Source organism: Cuculus canorus, chromosome 5, assembly GCF_017976375.1.
Source record: "Cuculus canorus isolate bCucCan1 chromosome 5, bCucCan1.pri, whole genome shotgun sequence".
Lineage (NCBI taxonomy): Eukaryota > Metazoa > Chordata > Aves > Cuculiformes > Cuculidae > Cuculus > Cuculus canorus.
In genome coordinates, this window is record NC_071405.1 from 27,901,842 (window position 1) to 27,926,361 (window position 24,520).

At 45.5% G+C, this 24,520-nt stretch overlaps 1 protein-coding gene across 1 annotated transcript in view; it reads right to left on the bottom strand.

Moving 5' to 3' along the window:
- Positions 1-85: 85 nt before the first annotated feature.
- CCDC85C (coiled-coil domain containing 85C) overlaps positions 86-24,520 on the bottom strand; it is a 115,317-nt gene continuing 90,882 nt past the window's right edge. The window contains exons 4-6 of the mRNA XM_009559163.2: positions 12,487-12,582; positions 5,281-5,379; positions 86-3,735 (exon numbers count right to left, since the gene is read on the bottom strand). Coding sequence (XP_009557458.2) covers positions 3,646-3,735; positions 5,281-5,379; positions 12,487-12,582 — 285 coding nt within the window. The 3' untranslated portion in view covers positions 86-3,645. The remainder of the gene's footprint in view (positions 3,736-5,280; positions 5,380-12,486; positions 12,583-24,520) is intronic.

Sequence of the window (24,520 nt, forward strand, 5' to 3'; positions counted from 1 at the left end):
GTCTCCCAGATCTTATTCATCAGTTTATTTAAAAAGAATTTATTTATTTTATTCAACTAGAAGTATACACTATCACAATCAATCTCTTACCTCATTTTTACTAAAATATTTCAAATGAATGTTTTACACACATTATCAAAAAAATCTGTACTAATACTTTCCTCCCAAAAAAGCCAGAGTGGTTCAATAATAGGTAAAAACGCGTGCTAAGTTCTAAAGAGTTTTGCTATATACACAACAGCAGGTGCTAACTTTTCCAGTTTTTTGTAAATCCTATACAGAAAATATAGCAGGGCTGTAAGATCACAGGTTTAACAGAAATCAAACTTTAAACTGATTTCTAAAGCAGCACAAATAGACTTTCCCCACATTATGAAAAATATACAATTTTATCACTTTACAGTCATGCACTTTGAAAGAGATCAGTAGTACTCTTCCCCCACAGTTTCTAAAAAGATAAAAGGTCACTTCAACACTGATTTATTATCTAATATTTGGATAAAAATGTGCCATTCTCAAACAAGGTTGTACTCGGCAGTCTTAACAAGGTGCAAAGAGCCAACTGAAGCTGGTAACAGCACAGCATTTCAGGAACTTTTCGTGGAAATGCCATTTGCTTCAGTCGCTCCGACAGAAATCAAGGATGTGATTTTACTTCCCTTAAGCAAGCAAAGTCCATTTGTAAACAGTGGATGCTTACTTTGCCAGAGGATTGCAGAACCTAGGGCTTCAATCTTGAGGAAATTAACTTGAACTATTGCCCCAAGTACATCAATTTAATGGCTGCTATTTCAAGGGATGCTCCCCTCCAACTTCATGTCCAGAGCTCCTCAGGTGATTCTCACTGAAGACTTAGCGCATAGGTAAATTAATTTAAATATGCATATAAGACATCTTTTTAGACAACTGAAAATTCAGCACCCAAGTCATCCTGTAAAGTCACTGAGTGTCATTTTACCCCAGGAAGACATTTTATAGCTCAAATGGAGCTAAGTATGAAGAGTAGCAACCCTAAAACCCCCCAATATAACACCCTACTGTACAGCACTGTCACGTTCTTTTGCAAGACCAATGATGCACATCTTGCATTGCAGATTTATGCTGACAAATAGACTCTTAAAGAAACAGGATATACTCGTTAAGATTATCAAGACTGTTCAACTGAACTACTGGATACGCTGTAAACTGGCTCTTCGGGATTTGCGGCACTAATGAATGTCAATTATAGCACTATTTCCCTTGTAGGTGAGATCTGCAGATGGAACAAAACAAGCTTTGTTTGAAGTCATTGAACAGATTTTGAGATTTGATAGCAGGAATATCTGAAGGAGAATTACATAGCTGGCGAGACTAGTAATCTGATTAGCATAGCTCTTGGCTTGTGGAGAGGACCTGCTAGTCTAATGTACTCCTAAAATAGCAAGCATGTCATCAACACAATTAGCTCTTTATAAGTGCTGGCAATATTTGCATTGCTTTAGTTAAAATTCACTGATGCAAATTAACCTTGTTCCCAATATGCTTAAATTCTCTGCTTAGTCCAGTGATTAGATGCCACCAAAATTAAAATGGGCTTTCAAGCAGACAGATTAAAGTAACCCTCTGTTCGACATCAGCTGTTAAGGAAGAATGATGTCTGATTTACATGACCTTTTCTGGTGCAAAAAATCTCAAGGTATAAATTTTACAGGAGGAAGACAAGTAATCAATGGTGAATAGAAACTGGAGGTAAAAAGTAAAGAGGACACAATCCAGATGCCTCCCAAGGTGCTGTGTTTTGAAAGAGACAGACTCCAGAATGGGTTTTTCCAGACTCCACAGGATGTAAATATTACATTTAGGTTAGCGAGTTCACCATTTGCTGACTGAGCAGTGCTAAGAAATAAACTGCTGGTGAGTGTGAGTATGGGTGTGTTTTGGAGGTGGTTCTTGTTCTTTTTTTTTAAATAACCACTCATCTTGACTGTTGTTTTTATGTTTGCAATAAATGATGAAGTGGTGCTTACTTTTACTGGTTACTACGTATTTTGGTTGTATTGCTTCTCTGTATTTTAGTGGTTACAGATCTCGGCTCTAAGACTGCAAATTCTTTACCCAGGCAGCTGCGTTATTGTATAGCATGAGACCAATTGCCTTTCGTAACTTGCAGCATGGGCTCCTTGATATTGTGAGGGTGCTCCATGTTCATACAATACCACAAGTCAAGAACTCAACTGGTAGAACAAATTCATTTAAGAGGCAGAACATGTCCAGCTAACTCAGCTTTCCATAGCTGTGACTGATTTTTATGGAGAATAAAACAAAAGTGATGGTGTTTGAGGTCATTAAATCTTTGAACTAATCACTAAAATTGATGCTACTTTTGAAGAGGAGGCTTTGATCTTTTCACATGCCTGTTATTTCACAGCAATAGGTTTAATAACCAAGCCCCGCTTCCTTGAACTATTGGGAAAGAACATCTAATGAAATACGGGGACAGCTGCTGTGACAACTTGGAAAAGAAGGGGGTCAAATTCTCACAACTATACAAGCAGCTACTCCACAATAGCAAAGTACAAGTCCCATTGTCTTATATACAACCATTAGAAGAAGGGAAAACCCACTTGTTTTGGTTCACTAACAAAAGTAAAGCTTGAATGGCAGGAAGCAGTCTCACCCAACAGCCTGTGTTTATGGAGTTTTTATTCAGGTCTGCATGGTTGTTGGTTACCTTACACAGGAACCAGTATAGGTGAGGGATCCAGCAAAGACATTTAAAAAAAAAAAACCCAAATCTTCCTTATCTGAAAGATGAGCTGCTTGTGAAGATCCTGTGAAAGCCATAAACACTGTTAGGACGGCAGTTTCTGCTGAGTTATTTTGTGGTAAAGGCTTTACAGGAAAAGTGTTACCATGGTTCTAGGGAATACTGGTGTGTGGCTAAGCAACTTCAGTTCATTCACGTTACAACTGCAGAAATCTTATGTCGTTTGTTCATGAAAAAAAAAAAGTTCATTAACAGCCAGTACAGAGTCTTATGCCTTTCTGTACACTTGTGTGATGAGTACCACTGTACAATGTACAGCACGGTAGCAGTGTTTTTAGTTCACCACTCAATATTGTACTCAGTGCCTCGTGAAGACAGTTGCGTGTCATTCTTCAAAATAAGGACCTCCAAAGAAGTGTTAGCAGCTCAGGAGCCTGGTGCGAAGTAAGCCAATGAATTCAAATTGTTCTTTGGAAGGTGCTGCCTGGAGCCACTAACTCAGCTATGAATCATTGACAAGTGGGTGGACAGGAGCGATACAAACTGTGACTTCTCTGCAGGCTAAGTGTTCTTCTTATTCCTCTTAGAAATTCTCTCGAGTTAGTTAAAATTCTACAAACAGACCATTACAACAAAGCAGGTTTGAACTACAATACAAATGATGCAAGTCTGGCATTATTGGATGGTTACCCATTGAACAGTAGTTCCAGAGCACCACAGCCTGGAAATCAGGCCTTTAGCTGCCATATTTACACTATTGTTACAAAAAAAAGCAAAGAAAAAAGGAAACCCTGAAAAAAATCCTCAACCCCAACTCTCGAACAGGCAACCGGAAATGCTGAGCTCTGCCTCTTAAGTCTTCACAGAATCAATCACTTCCAGCCTCTGGGACAGTGCATCTATAAGGGACCCTTGAACTGGTTTCCTGAAAGATGTTGCCTGATGGAGGGTTTGGAGCTTGCAGCATCACCCAGCTTTCGCCAGACAACCTGTAAGAAGAAATAAAGGGGTGGGGGAGAGAAAAACAGGAATTAAAAAAAAAAAAAACCAAGCCTCTGATGAGTTGCAGCATTTTCATAATTGCAGTTTCAAAGTAAAAAAAAAAAAAGCCATTTCCTAAAGAGGAAACGACTGTAATTCTCAGCACAGCCACTGGATGGCATCTCTGCACCAGTTTCCAAGCAAAAAAAACACTGATGCATTTTTCTAATTAGTCTCTTGAAATTAGAATCATTTTTGCCTGGGGTAATAGTATAAAACAAATACACTAGGTTCAGAAGTTAAGTTCAGTGGTAGGTCACCCCTGCCATGCTTACAGAAATGATGTTACCATGAACAGAAAAGATAACGATTAAAATTTTAAATATATAGATATGACTTCCTTGTAACATACATTTTACCACTCTGGGGCTACTGGGGTAAGCAAGGCTATTTTATTTTTTTTAAATAAAAAACTGCAAAGCACTTCATAGGTGCCTTGACTCTACATAAAATTAAAGAAGAAACTGCTGAAGATACACAAACGGAAATGACTTCACTTGGGTGGATAAAGTTATAGCTTTCACCTTTCCCCCTGCATGGCTACAATGGAATGTGGCATTAAGAAGACAAAAAATCCTAAAAAGCAAGCTTTCATTTACTTTGGTCTTGGCTTTGCTTATAGGGATTCAGCAACGAAGGTGGAATGCCTCAGCCCTTGCCAAGGACACTTGCAGTGATTTCACTCTGGAAGATGCGCTTGTGTTCTTTACACCCTCTTTTGAGGGCTGAAGTGGTTTTTTGATGTTAAATGTAGGTTTAGGCTCCTCTTTGCTGATGTGAGACAGTAAGCGGTGCCACTTGGGCTGGCCTCCAACACGGACTTCTAAAAGAGAAGGCTCCACAAGCATCCTCTGCCCCGCTATGAGTACTGCTGGCACTGTCGAACAGTACATCCTTGACTCCAAGTGATGTGCAGCTTCAGCCACATTCTAGCATAAATTCCAAATGCTTTGTCCAAAGCCAAAGCATGGCCAAGCTGCTTTGAAGCTGCAGACAATGCCACAGCAGCAGACATCACAGAGCAGAGGTTTGGTACAAACTCTCAATGTACAGGACATGGCATGCTCAATTAATAGTGTGTGTTTGTCCAACATGCTGGCAGTGCTAAAAGCACCCTGTACACCATGATGCTGTTCAGTGGCTTCAGACATAAATATTCTCCCTCTGAATGGCTCAAGCCCATCCAAGCTGTACCGCTTGAAAGACAGCAACCAGTTGCTGTTCAACCAAGGACACACTGGAGTCAACTACTAACAGGATTCTTCAAGCCAGGAAGAGCCCTTTGCAGAGCTCTCAGTCACTACTCTGCACCCTTGAAGGCAGCAGAGTGGGAACTATCTGCTGAGCAAAGGCTGCTCTGTGCAGTGAACAAGGCACTTGGGTTACTGTGGACCTTGCATCAAACAGGCCTTGTAGGCAGCAGACCCCTGCTCCTCCAAACTTCTAACAAATGACCAAGAAAGAAACCCATAGAGTCGCTGAGAGGTTATTACATTGCACATTTCACGAACAATTGCCTTCTCCTTTTCACTCAGGTCTTCTTCATAGTTGTCTTGCATTTGTCTGTCCAAATTTTCATGGACCTCAAGGACCTACAAAAGACAACATTACAAAAGCATTAAGCTCCTCAAATAATTGTGTTCCTAACAACCTCATTAAGCTCTATTTAAACTGGCAAGATTCAAACCCTGAGAGTCAGAGCACTGCAAAGATGAGTGTGACACCAAGTTGAGCACCTCCATCCTCTCCTTTCCCTGGTGATGGCACACCTCTGTCCCACACCTGCATGCTGTGGCTGCCACCACAGTTCCAGAGAATCATGTGATAAATGGCAGTGAGTTGCTTTGCCCACAAACACATCCCTCCCAGGAAGGCTGCTGGTTGCCCCATCTTCCAGGCAGCTTCCAGACAGGCAATCATAGAAACATAGAATCACAGAATCACTAGGTTGGAAAAGACCTCTTAGATCATCAAGTCCAACCATTCCTATCTGCCACTAAACCATGTGCCTGAGCATCTCATCCACCTGTCCCTTAAACACCTCCAGGGAAAGTGACTCCACCCTCTCCCTGGACAGCCTCTGCCAGTGCCACACCATGACCTTTCTGTGAAAAATTTTTTCCTGATGTCCAGTCTGACTGTCCCCTGGTGCAGCTTGAGGCTATTCCCCCTTGTCCTGACCTCTGTCACTTGGGAGACGAAGCCAGCACCCTTCTCTCTACAACCTCCTTTCAGGTAGTTGTAGAGAGCAATAAGGTCTCCCCTCAGCCTCCTCAAGGCTAAAGCAATCCATGCTCCCTGCATTCCCATCTTTCACAGGAGCAGAGCTTCTCCACTCCCTTCTACTAATCCATGTCATGGACAACTGTGGTCAGTCTAGGACAACAGCTTTTAGTTGTAACAGGGTTTTAGCCATGAGGGAAAGAGGCAAACAGAGGCTGTACCACTGAAAAGCAGAGCATTACCCACTGTGCAGCTTTAAGTGTGTGGTCTCCAATCAGCCATGAACTTTCAGATCTTAAACAAACATGGTCAGTCTCACTCACCTTTTGGCTGAAAATTGTTTTTAACCCATTTTAGTTTCTCTAGGGAACCTCTCAGTGGCCCACGATGACAGTGAGTAAGAGTCGGGCTGTTAGCTCAGAGCCCTGGGACTGAAGAGATCCTGATTTGATTCCTGGCTCTCACCCACTCCACCTTCAAGCTGGATGCAGCCAGGTTGTGAAGTGGATGGGAATGGGGCAGGGAAAAAAACAGTATTGCCTCCCAGAAGCCTGCATGCTGGCTGCAATCCTCTGAAGGCACCACAACACGGAGAGCTGAGTGCCGTGGTGAATCTAGGTCACCCTCTCCTTGTGGCACAGATGCCCTCCGAAGACGGAGACAATCACCTCGACTCCACGAGCTTTACTTTAATCTCCCTTAGCACTGTTTCCACCCACAGGGCATGCCCTGTGAAGGAAAGGGGGGGATAGGTGGCCCTTGGCTGGAGCTGGCACACAACACGCATCGCCTGCACAAACACCCACACCCAGGGCTGCAGCCGTGGCCGCAGGGTAACATTGACCGGCTGTTCAGCGAGTTCAGCTGGTACAAACGCTGATGAATACAGGCCATATCCACAAAGTGCTGGTGTCAAGCCTGTCTGGTCCTCCACAAGCAGCTCCGTTTTGCTGTCTTTCTTCTCAAGCGTGGCTATAGGCAGCAGGCCCAGGTACATGCCTGCAGCATCCTACCCACAGGAGCTTCTGGAGTGCGGCATCACCTTTCATTTCCCTCCTACTCAGACTAGGGGGCTTTTCCCATGATATTAATGGGAGGAAAACACTGCAAAAAAAAATGGGAGATGTGGATACAAAAGCATAGGAATAGCCTGAAAGGGAAGGGGGGAGGATTTGAGATTCTCCAAAGAAGCTCCACTTTGCAGCTCAGAGGACATCTCCAGCAGGCACTCTCAGATCTGGGAAGAAGCAGATTTCCTTGCAGAGACAGAGAACTTACAGCTCCAGCACTGACACTTCAGACCTGACTCGTCCAGTGCTTCTTTCCTTGGGCCCTTTGGACACCGCTCAGCCCAGTGGCTGGGCCACACTTGAAAGACTTGCCTTGGGAGGACAAGTAAAGGTGCTGTGAAAGCAGCTCAGGAAAGTGCAAAGAATAGTGGAAACATCCTGCTTGTGACTTATTTTCTTAGATTCCAGGTTGATAATGTTTGAAAATTGAACAAGTCTGATTTTTACTCTTTCTTTTTTAAATAGCACTTGGAGATGTTCCCCTAGCACTGATCTCCAGGCCACACATGGCTGGTAAGACACAGCACATCCATGCGGTTGCTGTGGTTCACCACATGCTGCCCACACTCTGTACCTCCGTAGCAGCTGCGAGCAAGTCCCAGCTCCCCTGTCCCAGCTGGGGCACGCATCATCTCAGCCACCCCTACAGAGCACCTCCAGGGAGGCAGTGCTGGCTGTGACCAGGTGGTCACAGAGATGAGGCTGCCTGGGGCTCAGGGCAGCCTTTCCTTCCTGGTGGAAACACCAAGCCACAGAAAATGCCCTCCAATGCATCTGCATGCATTCAGATAGCTCTTCTGCATGGGCACATTGCACAGGCCGGGCATACCACAGCACAGGATTGCCTCGAGATCTTACCACTGCATTTGTACTGACCTACATAGCTCACCCAGGGCTTTCCCCTGATAAGTCACCCAACACCATCAAATAGCACATGGTCTTACTCATCACAATCCACAAGTGTACAATGCTGTACAGCAGGTGTATTTTGTGCACAAATATTCCTACATCTCCTAGTACAGAGCTTGATGCAGTGCAAGGAAGGATTTCATCCTTTGCTGAAGTATACAGCATCGGCTGCTCCACAAAGCAGGATACCAGGGTAGATTATCCCCCAGTCTGCCTTGGCGCAGCAATCCTGCTTTACTCAAACTGCATTATGAACAAAAATAGGTCATTCTCCTAGGGCCTTTAACCTACTTCTAAAATGCACCAGCTAGTTTAACAAACAGAGCCGGGACCAATCTTTGCACAAATAAGAACTATCCACACACTTTCTAAAAGAAGAGGATGGGCAAGAGGGATGCAAAAATCATGTATGTGCTGACAAAGACAGGATCTATTTTTTGCTAAAGAGGAGGGAATTAATTATTGATCCAGCTGGACTTGCACAACTTGCTTGTCTGGAGTCAGTGTGCCTCCTACACTTGGCTGCAAAGGCAGCAGCCTGCAAGATCATATCCCCACGTGGAGTGACAGGGGTCTCTAGCTGACAGCTAAGCACTAGTTGTGTCCACAGGGCAAGTGTCAAGGACAACCGTGGTTTATATTAGTTAAAGATCACATCAGCTCCAGCTTCTGCTTCCACCAGCCATCAATCTTGCAGGCACAAGAGTCTCAGCAGAGAAAAATAAACTGGTTTTCTATGCCTTGCGCTTAAACTAAAACTGCATTACCTAGTCCAGGAGGTGTGGGAGGGTGATGAAGCCCTTTTCTTGCATTGGAAATGTCTTTTAATGGTGTAAATGAGGCAGAGCTGGAACAGAAAGCTGATCAGACGGAAGTTATAGTTGCATTTCATTTCTGAATGACCTGGGACTTGTTTACCCTGGAAACCACCCAGCTCCCCAGGCCCACCCCATAACTGGCAGGCACTTTGTAGAGATGTATTAGCATTTTGAATACGGGAAAGAGGGATTTGGGGTGATAAAATTCAACAGCCTATCCTGGAGAGGCATGCTGGAAAAAAATACAATCTGAAGAGTGAAATCACCTCCTGAAGAAAGACAGGAAGGCCTCTTAGTGCTCACCCAGCCCCAGCCATTCTCAGATCCTGCCAGGCGCCACCTTAGCTGTTCAGAAGGACCAGGTTAATATTCCTCAAATTACACCACTGGGAATTATGAATCTGCTTCCACATAAATTGTCTATGGCTCAGCTGAAGTTCAAGGACCGTGGCTTCAGTGTGGATCTAAGAAACTCGGGTATATCTTCCCATGATTTCTGACACATCCCAATTCAACAGCCTACAGAAAACAGACAAGTATACCCCAGGCACTCCTGGGGTCACCCCGTCCCCTCCTTTTCACTCTTCATCAAGCTATGCTGACAGCACTTGGTCCTTTGCAGACACACTGGCACTATGTGATCTCTCTGGGTAAAACACCAGCTAGTGAGGGCAGCCTGCTCCGCTTGGGCACAGGGCAATTCCCCATGCAGGGGAATAAGACTGGACCAGGTAACGTTGCTCTTCTGCCTGGGGATTCTATCTCCTGAAGACAACTTGTACCTCACTCTCAATGAGCACACTGAAGAGTGCAAGCCTCACTGATTTTACTGATTAATAAGTCAACTGGCCAAAGCACTGGCTAACACAGCATCCTGCTTCAGCAAGGGAAATATGCCCTGCTGGTACTTTTCCTTATCTTTGGTAATGCCAAATCCTGTTTTACCCAACATAAGTAGAAGTAATTGATCACCTGCTCGAAGGCTCTACGTACATGAGAGAGGTCCAGGCTGCTGTTGCAGGGGGAGTTGGGTTATAGGGTAAACATCGTTCCTGTCTCTTCCTCACCTCCACACGTATTTAGCAGGGTTGCTCAATTCCTAAGAAAAGTGCTTTGATGTTCAGCAGGATACTGAGCTGTAGCATATGTACCTTTTATTCTCGTTAGCAAAAACAGCTGTTAGGAGTGCCAACCTGTCATCTTGCTCCTTATTTAGCAGGCACAAACAAATAAAAACTATTGCAGAAACAAAACCAAAGAAAATCCCTAAACCTGCTGAAGGAAGAATGAACTCACGCTAAATGTCAGGCAATGCTTCAGCCATCTAGCTAGCATTCAGTTACCAGAAAAAGACAAGGAGAAAGCCTCAGGGACATTATATAGATGGGTGCAGATTCAGGCAACCCAGAAGCCCTGCAGATCTGTGTGGAGTGCACAGCCCCTCAGTTACCTTTGTTTGGCCACAGAACTGCATCCTTAGAGTCCATCACACCACTTCTGGACAGACTTGCATTCAAACAGCCTGCAAGACAAGCAAAGCCAACTTCCAACTGTCCTTGCCTTTCCTCGTGGTAAGGGGCTAACCTACTACAGCCATAAGGACTTTACACAACCAAGAAGGGCTTTTTCTAATAACTGCTGTGGTATAATCAAAGCACAAAGTCTTGTTTGTAGTTCACTCTCTTCTCCTCCTCAGGTGAAGGTCATGAGCTGTACCACAGGCAGTGAGGGACTAAGCTGGTAGCTGCATTTCCTTTCCCATATGCAGCAGCCGGCACTAGAAAAGCTTCCCGGTCCTGCAGGGTGTAAACAAGATCTAGTCCATATACTACAGGATGCCATGGCCAAGAGACGTTACCTTCTACCCAGTCTAAGACCCAAGGTTGGAGACCAACAGCCACAATTTCACTGTGACACAAGAGGGGAGGAGGAAAGATTAAGATCATGACCAGTTTCCTTGGTCTGTTCCGTTTCCAACTGATCCTTGGAAATAGGCCACAGGATGGAAAAATAAACACCTCCTCATCTCTCACAGCCACATTGACCTACAGGAGAATTTCCTTCCCGCTTTACACGTGAGAATACTTTTAACCCTAAGTGTGTGAGCAGGACACAACACATGAGATCATTTACGCCCCATGAGATGTGTCTGCTATGTCACCTGCTTTCCTGACCTCAGCTGTGTCACTTTCCAGGGTTTTGATGACAGATAAATATACACCACTGGCCAAATTACAAAATTGCAGAGAAGAATTTCTTCCGGCCCTTCCTAGTGATCACCAAAGCTCTGAAGTAGAAGATTATTACTAATACTAATAACATTAATAATAATATGTTTCAACTTCCCCCCAATTCCTTCATATGCATCATTGCTCCAGACATCCTAAACCTTATTTCCAGTTTCCAAGAATCTTCTTCATTAATTTTCCAATTGTTTCCATGAGCTTATCAAACCACATCTTAAAACCATTTATGTTTCTTGTCCTTACTCAGAAATTCAGACCCTTAAGCCCTAAAGCAAATAGGAACCTAATTTTCCCTCAGAATGTGTTCATAATCAATTTACATATATCTGATCTTATAACATAAAATATCAACTCTGCTTGATATCATCCCTCACCAGCACCTCACCAAATGCAACAAAGAAAAGGAGCAGAAAGGCACAAACTCCACAGTTTGGGAAGAAAAAGCCAACATCAGTAGTGTGGACTGGATGAGGACTTAGATGATTAAACACAAGTGAAACTGGATTAGTCCAAAGTGACAGAAAAAACAAAGGAATCTCTTGAGCCTGCAATGTTCTGCAAGGCATCCATATGCATATCCATATGCACGTATATATATACAGGAGAAATGTCACCCGCAAGTGCAATGCAGCACAGTACAGGGTTGAGCACATCTTCCTGGTAGCACAGAACCATTCATAACAAGCGAAGAAGCAACTTGTCAGGAAAACTCAGGACAAATATATGCAGACAAGAGAGTGCCACTTGTGTGATCAGGGCTCTTTGGAAACCAGCGAAAACTGTCCTAAAGGTACTTTTTTAAGTTCTGATGGTGCTGGACACCCTTCTCTTAAGATTCAATTAGAGTCGTACAATCTGAGTGTATAAAGCCTCAAGTAAGCTAAAAAAATCAAGATTTTCATCTTGAAGGATCTTTTATAATTTATATTCAAATTTGATCCAAATCAAACCAAACTTGTCTTTCCTTTCATAATTCCTCACACAACATAAATGCATAGAAAATTAACTACTTGAGAAATAGTGACACTAAACATCCTCCCACGATCTATGTATGTAGGAACTGTAGGTTTTGTGTCCCTTTTAAAAACAGCATTCCAGTCACTGCTGTCATACAAGAGACCCAGTTTATGTAGGACTGATGAACAGAAAGGGTAACCGACACCTGCAGTATTGGCAGCTTTTGTTGGAGGTTTCCCAATCAAAAAAGAGTCATGCATAACCTTGCTTAGTTCCACAACTGTTTCAAGCAACAATTATTCATCAAGATACAGATACTAGTTAGCGATAATCTGCCTGAGTACTACCTTTCTATTTCTAGTTGTTTTTCCACAAGAAGAACAAACGTCCAGTACTGCCACTTTGGTGTTTGTTGCACCACCCCGCACTGTGTGCACCACACTGCATGGCTGTGTGGGGATCTGCAGCACCCTTACCTTCATGGCATGCACAACAGCCTCTGGCTTCTGACCGACAGGGACATACCCTGCTGCAGGAGAAGACGCAAGATCAGATGTCATTCGAGCTGGTCCCTGTTGAAGTAAGAGAAGATATGCTTTAATACCCTTTGGGTGACTTAAGCAAGGAGGAAGAAAATACCCCAAAAATTGTGTGCATTCAAACTCAATCCCCTGCAGCCACCTGCAAAGACAGAAGACACCACAACCCCTTCCTCACGGGTCACTTGATTTAATGCCATTTAAGCCTACAATCACTCAGTCTAGATGTACTCAGGCAGGAGATCATCCTGCTTTAAAGCTAAATTGAATCAAGAAACATTTTTCGCTCACTTAGAGTACCTTTGTACAAGGATAAGATCAAACAGTTCTCATCCTTCAAGCAAAGGGAGCAATGCAAACAAGATGATTTTCCAGCAAAAAGCAGTCAATTCTAAGAAGCTGCATTCATAAAATAAACAGTTGGCATAACTTCATTGCTTTTCTGGCAACATTTTCACATAGACATCAAGTACCGATCTTCAGCTACAAAGAAAATTGTGAAGGCAACCTTAAAACAAGCAGATGTCCAAACCTAATGTTGGCTGGGTTTGTTTCCAAAATGCTGGCCAGTCCTCTTGCATGAAGGATCCCATTGGGAAAAATGCCGAAACTACATTTTACAAAAGATTTCTGCTGTCCAAACAGACTTGTAAGCACTTTTCATACAGCTTTCCTTTTTTTAAAGGCATTTGGCTTGGATTATGAAAGACACAACATCCTTATTCAGCGAGATGCACCCCGCCTGTCCCTAATATTTTTGCATTGCTTTGTAGCAGTGGGCGAAATCAACAATGAAGCCATTGACCAAACTTGTATTTAGCCCTTGCATCCTTCAGGAAACACAAAGAATGATTATACTGGGAGCCTCTGAAAGCAAATTGGGATGGCAGAGCGGCATGTAGCACCATCACAGGAATGCTTTCACATACAACACACGAGGCACTCCATTCTCATCTTTTCTACATTTGAAAACACAGCATGCTTTATGCTTCGTCTCATCACTTTGACTTCTGAGCCAGGGCCAGCAAGCTAGTCATGCCAGAAAGGAGAACAAACAGAGGAGCACTTTACCACTTCTCACTCTACCAAAAGTTTTAAGATCTGGGGGCCTTTTTTACTAATAAAAGTGTTCATGTGCATACATTAAAGAAAAAGATGGGCCAATACATTAGCTACAGACAAAAATAGCATGAAAGGCATGGAGCTTTTCAAGCCTAGGCAGGGATCTCAGAAAAAGGAATATTAGACTTCAATAACTCCACAATAATTCTCCAAGGAAATTTAACAGACTGCCACAGCACAAAGACCAAGAGACACTCTCAGGCTGGGCATGGTTCTGGACCTGCTGGCAGGGGGTCACAGCTCGCTGGAGCTGTGGCCATGTGGGGGCATGTCCTCAGCCACCTCATCCATAACCTCACAGAGAAAAGGCAGAGGGAACTGGGTCTAGCCAGTCTACAGCTGTGACTTAAGACTGCAAAATGGGTCACAAATTTCTCACAGGGCTGGTAAATTCAACAGAGTCCTTCCAGAATCAGCCTCCCACGGAGGTCAAAGACACCAATAAATGCATAGTTCCTCTGGCTTCACCATGAAAGCTGCTTTCTTTCCATAAATGATCAAGATCATGACAACTAAAAGCATTCAGGAGTTTGTAGCCATGAACCACACTTGATATGGATCTGCCCCCATGGCCCTCTTCAGAAGTAACACAAGAAATACCAAGCAAAAGTCTAACATCCAATATTTACCCTGAGTTGAGAGTAATCTGCTAAAGTAAAAGGAATTCTGCTGGATCCTGCTGCTAACAACATTTTAAATACAGTTTTCTGATCAAACTAGAGTAGACTGCGAGGTCTCCTGTATGACAGGCAGCAGCAGCTTCTCCTCACAAAACTGAAGTCACTAACGAGCTACAAAACATTTCCATGATCATAATCACTCCCAACATTATTACAGAATACAAATGAAACCAGAATGATTACAGAGAAATATTTTCTAAAGAGCTTGATCATACTTAACTGATCACCATACTGACAAGATAAAAGTAATCCTGCAAGCACGGTGATGCACTAGATATATCATATCACACAAAAAAAGCATTCAAAGCATCACTTTCCTTCTCATATGAGTGGCTGAAATTGGGCAAGGGCAATCAACTGAGCTCCACTTGAACACAGGCAGAGAATTTGACTGAAGAAGATAAAAAATAATGTTAAAGGAAGCAGATCCAAAACCTGCTATCTGGATCTCAGTAACAGATGACTTCATTCCTAAAACAGGCATGATCCTTGATCCTTGGCTTGGAAGCCAAAATCCCCAGCCAAGTGAAACAGATGTCCAAATTGCTGAGTGCAATCACGAGCAATGGTGAGCGAACCAAACAACCATGTCACTTGCCCACTATCCCAAGCCAGAGACCTTCCCATCAAGTGAGGCCGTTCCTACAAAAGGACAAATATGCACATGAAGAAAGTGGGGGAGGAAGTAAGGATCTCACCAACATCCCCACTCTTTGCAACTGTAGGATGCAACGAGTAAAAATAAACCCACTGCTAAGGGGGACTTAATATTTATCACTACACTTAGTGCTTTTAGTGCAGTTGCACCCTTAGAAAATGCTTTTTTCAGACATACAAGAGTCAACGTTTTATAAAGTGGGTAGGTGCTTCGTTCCCATCGATTTCAGTGTAATTCACAAAAAAAGGTTCAGCCAAACTCCTATCAACTTCCTGCACAGAGGCGTCCATAAAGGAGGCCAGAAAAGAGGGGACTGTAGTCAGCAAGGAAAAGAATGACAACATATCCAGCAGGATGCACAGCCAGCCTTTGGAGGATGGAGGAGAGGAAAACGGGCAGAGTTCACCGATAGTGTTAGCCGAAGGGGAGGAAATGGAAGGAATTGGAGATAAGGTCAAGGTTGCTGGACTGGAAACATGCCAACAGTGGGAAAGAAGGGAGGGAATGGGAAGAAAGGGGAGGATGTGCATTTTACCCAGCAGGAAACCAGTTGAGATGAAATGCAGGGGAGGGGGAACCAAAGACAGAAGATTGGAACAAGAGCAGGAGGGCAGAAAGGAGGGGGAAATCTCAGGAAGTCAAGGTAAGGTAAGGTAGTAGCTGAAATCACACAGATGGAGGACAATCCTCATGCCTAAAAGAGATACATTGGGAAACTGAGAGAGTAACAATTACCACAGCTGCACCCTGTAGCACTCTAACTTAGCTACTCTGAGGACGTGCATCGCTGCATAAACTCATGTCCTTCTCGTTTCCTATACCTGACTTTTCCACAGTCACAGGAACATGACTGACTCAGCACCCTGACAGTCAATAACAAGGTTAATCTGGTTACATACTAAGAAGCAGAAATTGTCCATAGAGGTAAAAAGGCATGCAGTATGTTTTGGGGCATGTATCACTCTCAATTTCCTCTCCCTTTCTGGTTTTGTCAAACATGCACTCCCTGGGCATCTGGCTTTTTCACTTGCTAAGTTTTCATAGCATTTGGCAGTTCAGAGATGGTTTACTCTCCACCCTCCAACATGTGATTGAGATGTCACACAATTTTATCAATGAATGGTACTAAAAGACTGCTCAGAAGTCACCAGAAAGGGGGGGGGGGGGGCGCGGGCTTTAAGTTACATATCTGATGTATTTAAGTTCCCAAGTGGCTGGAAGAATCACTTTATCTTCCCTGTGCACAAGTTTTGTTGACCTATGCACGTCTGAGACTCGGAAACCCTTCTCCAAGATATATCTTTAAGAAACAAAAGTCCTGGGGAATCAAAGGCTGTGGAGCTGCTGTGTGTGATGCATCCAATGCTTCCTAGGTAAGTTGGTGCTTTCACTGCTCTGCAAACCACTGTGGAATTTCAGAGCATTCAAGACTGCTGTAACATGGATCTCTGATGAGTTCAGCCCTGAAAAGAACAGCCCTATCTCTGTTGCTGGGATGGCTCTGGGACTCCAGTGTCCTGAGAGGCTCCTTTGATGCTCTTCTGCATCCCCCAAGGGATGCAGAAGGGACCCAGCTCTTCTCCCAGTGGGGAAGGCATGACAAGAACTATTCCTCTGCTGTCACTGTGCAGACAGCAGCACTGAAGCACCACTGAACACATCTCCCTTTCAGCCCTCACCTACTCCTCCACTTCAAGCAGATCGGCACTGGATATTTGCAGGTGTGTGTGATGGGACCACTGCATTTCTCAGAGCTTACTGCCTTCATGTAACATCAGGCCCCTGCCCATCCTACCAGCCTCAAATGTGCATGCTCAAACCACAAATACACTAAAGAAGCCTAGTTCTATTCAAGACCCTCCCAGAAACATCTCACCAGAGCCTGCAGGGCTTGTGCTTCAATATCCAAATCCATAAGGAGATTCACAGTCCAGTGTCATTAATAAACTAAGAAAAGAGAGAGGAACTCTGCAGTCTCCCATGCCAGAGCACCCTTGAAACAATATGCTACATACAAGAGATAAATCCCCCAGTTCTCTACCTGCTAACAATGAGTGTGACCTGGTGACAGTCTCAGGTCCAAAGCAGAAAATAAACCAAATCAAACTTAGCTCCACGCACTACACCAGCCCAGAACCTAAAGACCATTAGCAAAGCAACAGCACTTATCATAGTATCATAATATAGTTAGGGTTGGAAGGGACATTAAAGATCATCTAGTTCCAACCCCCCTGCAGGGACATCCCACTACATCAGGCTGTCCAAGGCTCCATCCAACCCGGCCTTGAACACCTCCAGGGATGGGGCAGCCACAACTTCCCTGGGCAACCTGTGCCAGTGCCTCACCACTCTCATGGTGAAGAAATTCTTCCTAATGTCCAGTCTAAATCTGCCCCTCTCCAACTTATACCAGTTCCCCCTGGTCCTGTCCCCACCAGCCTTTATGAATAGCCCCTCTCCAGCTTTCCTGTAGGCCCCCTTCAGGTACTGGAAGGTCACTATAAGATCTCCTATGAGACTTCTCTTCTCCAGGCTTAACAAGCCCCAACTCTCAGCCTGTCCTCATATGGAAGGTGCTCCAGCCCTCCGATCATCTTTGTAGCCCTCCTCTGGACCCGTTCCAACAGCTCCATCTCCTTCTTACGTTGAGGATTCCAGAACTGGACACAGTATTCCAGATGAGGTCTCACAAGAGAGGAATAGAGGGGTAGAATCACTTCCTTTGACCTACTGGCCACACTTCTTTTGAGGCTGCCCAGGATACGGTTGGCCTTCTGGGCTGCGAGCACACTTGCCGGCTCATGTCGAGTTTCTCATTGACCAGCACCCCCAAGTCCTTCTCTGCAGGGCTGCTCTCAATCACATCATCCCCCGTCGTGTACTGAAAACAGGGATTGCCCCAACCCAGGTGCAGGACCTTACACTTGGCCTTGTTGAACTTCATGAGGTTCTCAGAGGCCCACTTCTCCAGTCTGTCCCGGTCCCTCTGGATGACATCCTGTCCTTCTGGTGTGGCAACTACACCACTCAGCTTGGTGTCACCCACAAACTTGCTGAGGGTGCACTCAATCTCGCTGTCAATATCATTGATAAAGATATTAAACAGCACCGGTCCCAGTACCGACCCCTGAGGGACACCACTCGTCACAGATCTCCATCTGGACTTTGAGCCATTGACCACTACTCTTTGAATACGACCATCCAACTAGTTTCTTATCCACCTTACTGTCCACCCATCAAATCCATATCTCTCCAATTTAGAGAGAAGAATGTTGTGGGGGACTGTGTCAAAGGCTTTACAAAAGTCTAGATAGATCACATCTTTCGTTTTACCCGTGTCCACTGCTGTGGTTACCCTATCATAGAAAGCCACCAAGCTGGTCAGACAGGACTTGCCCCTTACTTCCCACTTATGTGCGAAAGAAAATCTAAAGACCACAAAGACTGCCAATGACCCTTTTTAGTCTGACACCAAAAAACGAAGCACAGAGGTCTCAGCCTGCAGCTGCAGAAGAACATCTGCTGCTGTGTATTGATCTATAGTGACACTGCCAGTGTCTAGGACCAAGTTGCCTGACGAGTCCTTGCTAGCTCTATCTGGTTGCATGGGATGCAATCCAGCACAGATGCTGAAAAGCACCGCCCTCAATACTCCACTCCTACATGTTTCGAGGGAAAAATTAATAGGAGTCTCTGTAACAGGGCATGCTGGGAACTCTTGATAATGACACGCCTCCACAGAGGCAATATAAAGCTTAAAATATGAACATTTCTTAATAACAGTGGGAATGCTTTGGAACCAAAGAAGAAAAAAGCCTAAACGGAGACGACAGGTGTCTGTTCTTTTAGAGGTTTTTAGGTTGGAAATCTCAAAAAGGAACAAAGAAATTGCAATAAACAATTTCTCCTTGATTCCTCCAGGGATCTGAAAAGACATGAGACCTTGGTCCTGCCATCAGTTTTCAATCTCTTTCTGCTCAATTATATTCTGTCTTTTAATGACATCCTCTCTCCTACCTCAGCTCTGAGAGAGCTATTCCTGATTTGCAGAAATACTGCAAAAGACTAAGTTTCAAAGCCCAGAGGAAAACATCACGCTGATTCTGCTTCACCTAACAGTCACAGCCCAGGCACTGAGGATGCTTCAGATCAACATGGAGCGTGCAAGCAAGCATTAATGCTTCTGAACCTCACATCTTCTCCCTGTTTTCTATTAGTTTTTGTCTACAATTTCAAAAAACAAGAAGACATTTAGGATTCAAACCCGATTAAATAAACCACACTTTTCTAATGGCATACCTCAAACAACATTAAAGCTAAACGAGTCATATCAGACACTGTAAAGGTTTTATTGCCAAGACAGAACAAGGAAAATTACATTACAGGCAGTCACTGCCAGACAACTCACAATAAAATTCCCAGGCAGATCTATTTCTCTTGTGGTGGTTTTGTTTGCAGCCTGCTTATCCAGGTTTGAATTATACTTAGGCTCTTCCTTAGCACCCATCACCATCCAGGTGTTTTACATAAATAAAGGTGCCTACACCGCCCTGTAAATTAGGATCTGTGAAGGTATAAGCAGGAGGCAGTAAGATGCTCACCATCACATGGGAAGTGGGTGGCAGAGCTGGGCAGCAACACAGAAATGCGCTGTGCCTGACTGCAAAGCCCAGCCCCATGCTGACAGAAAAAGAGGCCCAGCATATTTTGGTTTTGCAAATACGCTTATGGCTATGAAGTTTAAGAAAGCGCCTGAACAATCCCCTAGGGAGCATCTCCAATCAGAGACAGTGTTGGGGGCAAGCGTGGAAAAGCAGCCGCAAAACCAAGCACCAAGAGCATGGGGCCAGTCTGGCACGAGAGAAGCATCCTCAAACTCTCACTGGAAACATGGTTAAGTCCCAAAGCACAGCAATCCCATCACAAGCACAGCACACAGGGCACTGAGGGCAAGCACCAGGCTCACACAGGCAGCCAGTCCGTTCAGAAAGAGAAATCCCCCTTCACACAGCTGAGCAGTACCCCTGGGAGATCACACACACAAAAAATAATCTCCCGTTACTGCCAGCATGAGAAATTCCCTGCGTCAGATGAGCCTTCTCATTGTGTGCAGCCTGGTGTTTGGCTGCCTTGCAGCTGCAGGGGGGTTAATGGCTGAAACAAAGCAACAGTGCCGCATTACTGAAGCATGACATGGCTTGGGGCTGACACTTCACCCTCCCTTCTTTCAAAGCTCCTGCCCTTCCTGCTACACCTTCCCATGCCTGTGGCAGCTCTGCCATTGCCACGAGGCAAGGCACTCCTGAAGGAGTCTGGCTCCTCTCCTGGCCCCTCAGGGACAACGCCACCTGAAGGCACCCTGGCAGCAGCCCCAGGGCTCCTCGCTGGCTGCAAGATTTCCCAGAGGCATGAAGAAGCCACCAGCATCAGCTCCTCTGCAAATCACACTGTGCAAAGGGCAGCCTTTCCGAAGCCCTGCTGCAGGTAATGCCAAACCTCTCATGCCTGAGGGTGGGACACCTTTGTCAGAGCCAAGGAGCACCCAAGCCCATTATGTGCCCAGCCTGCCTGGCAGATGATCCAAAGCTATGATGACAGTTTGTTATTGTTATTTTGTGCCTACTGTGCAGAAAGCTTGCCAGCATCCAGCTCAAAACAAACCACCCGCTCCCTTCCTTGTGCACATATATGGCTGCATGGCTGTACATTCCCAAAGTCACAGCGGGCTGGCTCGCAGCTGTGAGTGCTTGTCATCCTGCCACGAGACACAGGAGAAGGAACACGTGGGAGATCCTGCAGATAGACACTGGCTCCCCAGCACAACATGGGTCCCAGCCACTGGCAAAGTGAGCGCAGGATCCATCCGTACTTGGTATTAGCATCTTCCCTATCAAATCAGGGGACTTTATTGCAGATGCTAATCTCCTTTGGCATAACTTAATTTGCTGACTTTAATCATAGAGAGCAGCTGGTCATGTAAACATTCAAATCCATGAATTAACTGCTGGGACAGCACAGGAGGCAGGCAAAGCCACCTCTACAGCTCAGTCTATACAGCTCAGCCACCACTGTATGCACTTTCAGAGCCTCCCTGGGTACCCACTTAGGTAACAAAAAGAGCTCACGTGGTCCTTTTTATTAACAAAGAAACAATTTAACTGTTTCGTTCCTTTTCAAGGACGCCCAGCAAAAGAATAGCTATCCTCCCCACCACACAGCACTGGCTGTCCGGGCTGTGCTGGGGCACCAAAGGAAAGGGAAGATTTCAGGGACAGAATAAACAAAGTCAGGACATTGTTTGCAACTAAATCTCATCTGCAAACAGGAAGGGTGTCTTTTCTCAGCACGGAGCTAATAGTAGATCACATCTCCAGCCCTGGGAAACTCCTCGGTGCATGCTAAGCCACAAGCCAGCTTCCTCCGGCACTGGAAGGGGAAAGGAAAGGGGCTGCTGTTCGCGTTTGTAACAGCGCTGTGGAGTTGGAACAGGTGAACGCTGTTAAAAAGCCGCACCGACAGCTTCAGCTGCGCCCTCAGACTGTGAAATTGGTACCAACATGACATATTCAGAGCACTTTCAGCCTGTAACTACCGAAGTGTGGCTTCTAGGGACAGAGCGAGCCCATGCTGTACCCGCGGACAAAGTGCACTAACTCCAACCAACTCACAGGGGCACTATCAGCATAAGTATTTTGAGAGGTGCTAGGGTTTTTTCATAAAGGAATGTTAAGCACATTTGATTTCAGGAAAAGACAGCAGGCATTTTTGAGACTTTCCTTATCTGGAAGCAAATCTGATGTGAGGATGGCCCAGGCAAAAGCCCCTGGGGAAGTGTGTGGAGGATGCACGCACATGCCAGAGGATACTTGTGCACGTCTGTGTTGTTCCTACAGGTCTACATCTCCATTTAATCCTGTCTGCCTTGCCTGTTGCTGGCAAAGCATCCTCCTCCCAGGCATGGGGCAGAGCAAGGGTCTGCCCTGCTCCTATCTCTCCCCTGACCACTGCCAGCCCCTCACAAACACATGGGACAGGTGAGCATGAGAACCTACAGCAGATCCTCAAACCAGGTGAGTTCTTCTCACCTGTCAGTGCTTCTTCTTGTCATCAAATCCCCAAAGTTTGTCCTTGCTAAACGTTGTGCTGGTTGGCTGCCATGGGGAAAAAAAGCCACCCACCGCTCAGCACCACTGCAATAACTGCTGATGAAGGGCAGCTGCCTTCAGAAATGGATCAGCTTGTACTCGGCTGCTGGAAATACACTCTGAAGCTTCACAATAGCACTCCCTGGGCTGCAAATCCCAACAAAACTTTCATTTTATTTTCCCTTCCGCAGCTGCTGTTACCTCAGCAGCAAAACGGCCGCCTTGAATTTCTCTCTTTTGTCTGCTCAATGGCATCCTGGTGATATCAGTGCTGCCGGAGGGAAGTAGCTGCCTTCTGCTGCGCTCCTCAATCATTGTTTCCCCTTCCCTGTAAATGGACTGTGGCCAATACCATTGCCAGAGGAAGGTGAGAAACAGGCCTGGGGTTGTCCTTCAACACAAGCCAGCAACACTCAGCTCAGATGACAGTTGTGGGGATGGGATGTGTGGATGGGAGAAGGCGTGAGACCACTGAGCTGCTGCACACAGGATGGGCTTGGTGGAGTGACAGAAGGAACTGAAGGCATTTGGAGAGGCCGCAACATGATGCAGAAGCTGCAAAAAGCATTCCTGAGGAAGCCAGAGGCAGTGGGCAACCCATGTATCCCCACACCCGGAGGCATCTTGCAGCAGTACAAGGGGCTGGGGGCACCATGCTGTACAGTGCCCCTCAGGGCCATGCTAAGATCCCTGGTGCTCAATCAATGCCCAGAGGACTCACCTGGCCCTCCTGGGCACCACAATGGGAATAGTTGTCTCTGGGCATTTCAAATATGATTTTAAAAGTCAGGTTGGCTTTAAGAAGCTGATCCAGTTCTCCCTGAGAGGAACAGATTTACTCCCACGCAGGCTGAGGAAGGGAATAACAGACTTGCTCAGGGTCCCCCAGTGAGACCCAAGACCAGGCTTGGGCGACAGCCACGGCTCCCTGCCTACATTAGGCTGGCGCAGGGGCCAGCTTGATCCTTCCTCTGCAGGAAGCAGAGAGAGAGACTGAGTCATCTAGAGGATGGAGACCACCATCTTTCCAGCCAGAAGGAAGAGACAAGAGTGTCACCGGGGCTTGGGTTTAGCTACTATGTGCCCTCAAATCAACTTCCCTAGCTGTTGCTTCTCACAGGCTCACAGCCAGCGCACCAGCCAAGGAATCTCTTATCATCTCTTCCCACTCCATCTAATGGCTTCTCTTTACACCTACAGACCACAAACATTTGGGTTTGTTTTTATAATAGTGTGCATGCCATCTGGCAAAATGAAATACGCTTTTCACAAGTACCTCTACAAGGCAGAGCTATGAAATGCAGCTGTTTGTGACAGCGTGGTGGGAATCAAGGAAAGGAGCCAAAGAATCCGGTGCTGCAGCCGGGCAGCCAGAGCCATCTCCCATGGTTTGCATCCTGCTCAAAACAGGAACTGGAGAGAACTGCAATGAGGGGCAGTGCTGGGAAGTACGGCAGTCCTCTCAGCCAAGTGCCCTCCACTACAAAACCAGACTTGTCCTGCTTCTTTACATTCTCCTTTGGACCTTGCCATTTTTCAAGTAGATTTGGGGAGGAAAATGGAATTCTGTCTTCCCAGCCTGGCCTGTAGTCTAAATCAGACTCCTGACAGATGCAGCTTTGAATACCTTAATGGAAATCTCAGCTTTTTCCAGAGGTACTTATTGTAGTCCCTAGGGAAGTATATAAAAGCTGGGCAATGGCACCGTCATCACTATCTACTCAAAAGAGGGAGCCTTGCTCAGCTCTTGCAGAGTGTATCTGCACGCATTTTCCCTGGAGACTCTTAGGTCCAGAGCCCAGAGGAGCACAAGTCCTTTCCCCAACCACCACACACAGCACCCACAGACACATCCTCCTGCACTGGGCTGGGCACCGTGCGGAGCTCCTGCTTCTCAGCACGGGGTCATGCAGAAAACTACCACAGTACAAGCTCAGTACAAAAACTTAAAAGGGGAAGGTGATAGTTACTTTAACCTAAAACTGATTTCTCTAATGTGCCACACCCACACATCCACGGACTCACACTTACGCATTTACCAATACATAGGTGTTAGTGTTGTGAGATCAGGGTCACTGTGTGTGACACAGAGGACAGGGGACACCCACTAGCGAACTCTAACAACAGCTCTGGTATCACTCCTCATTGACAGCAACCTAGGTTTTGGACACATTTTTCACATGCTTTAGGAGTCAATGGTTATTACAGGCTGATCTTTATCTCAGCATCTTGCTTACTCAACCCCCATAAATCCTAGGAAAGCTGTTGCTTGTTGTCTCCTTTCCCTCATTTTCAGCACCTTATCTAAACCTTCCTCTTGGAACTACAGGAAGCACACTGGCACATCACAGTGTAACCTTGCTCCT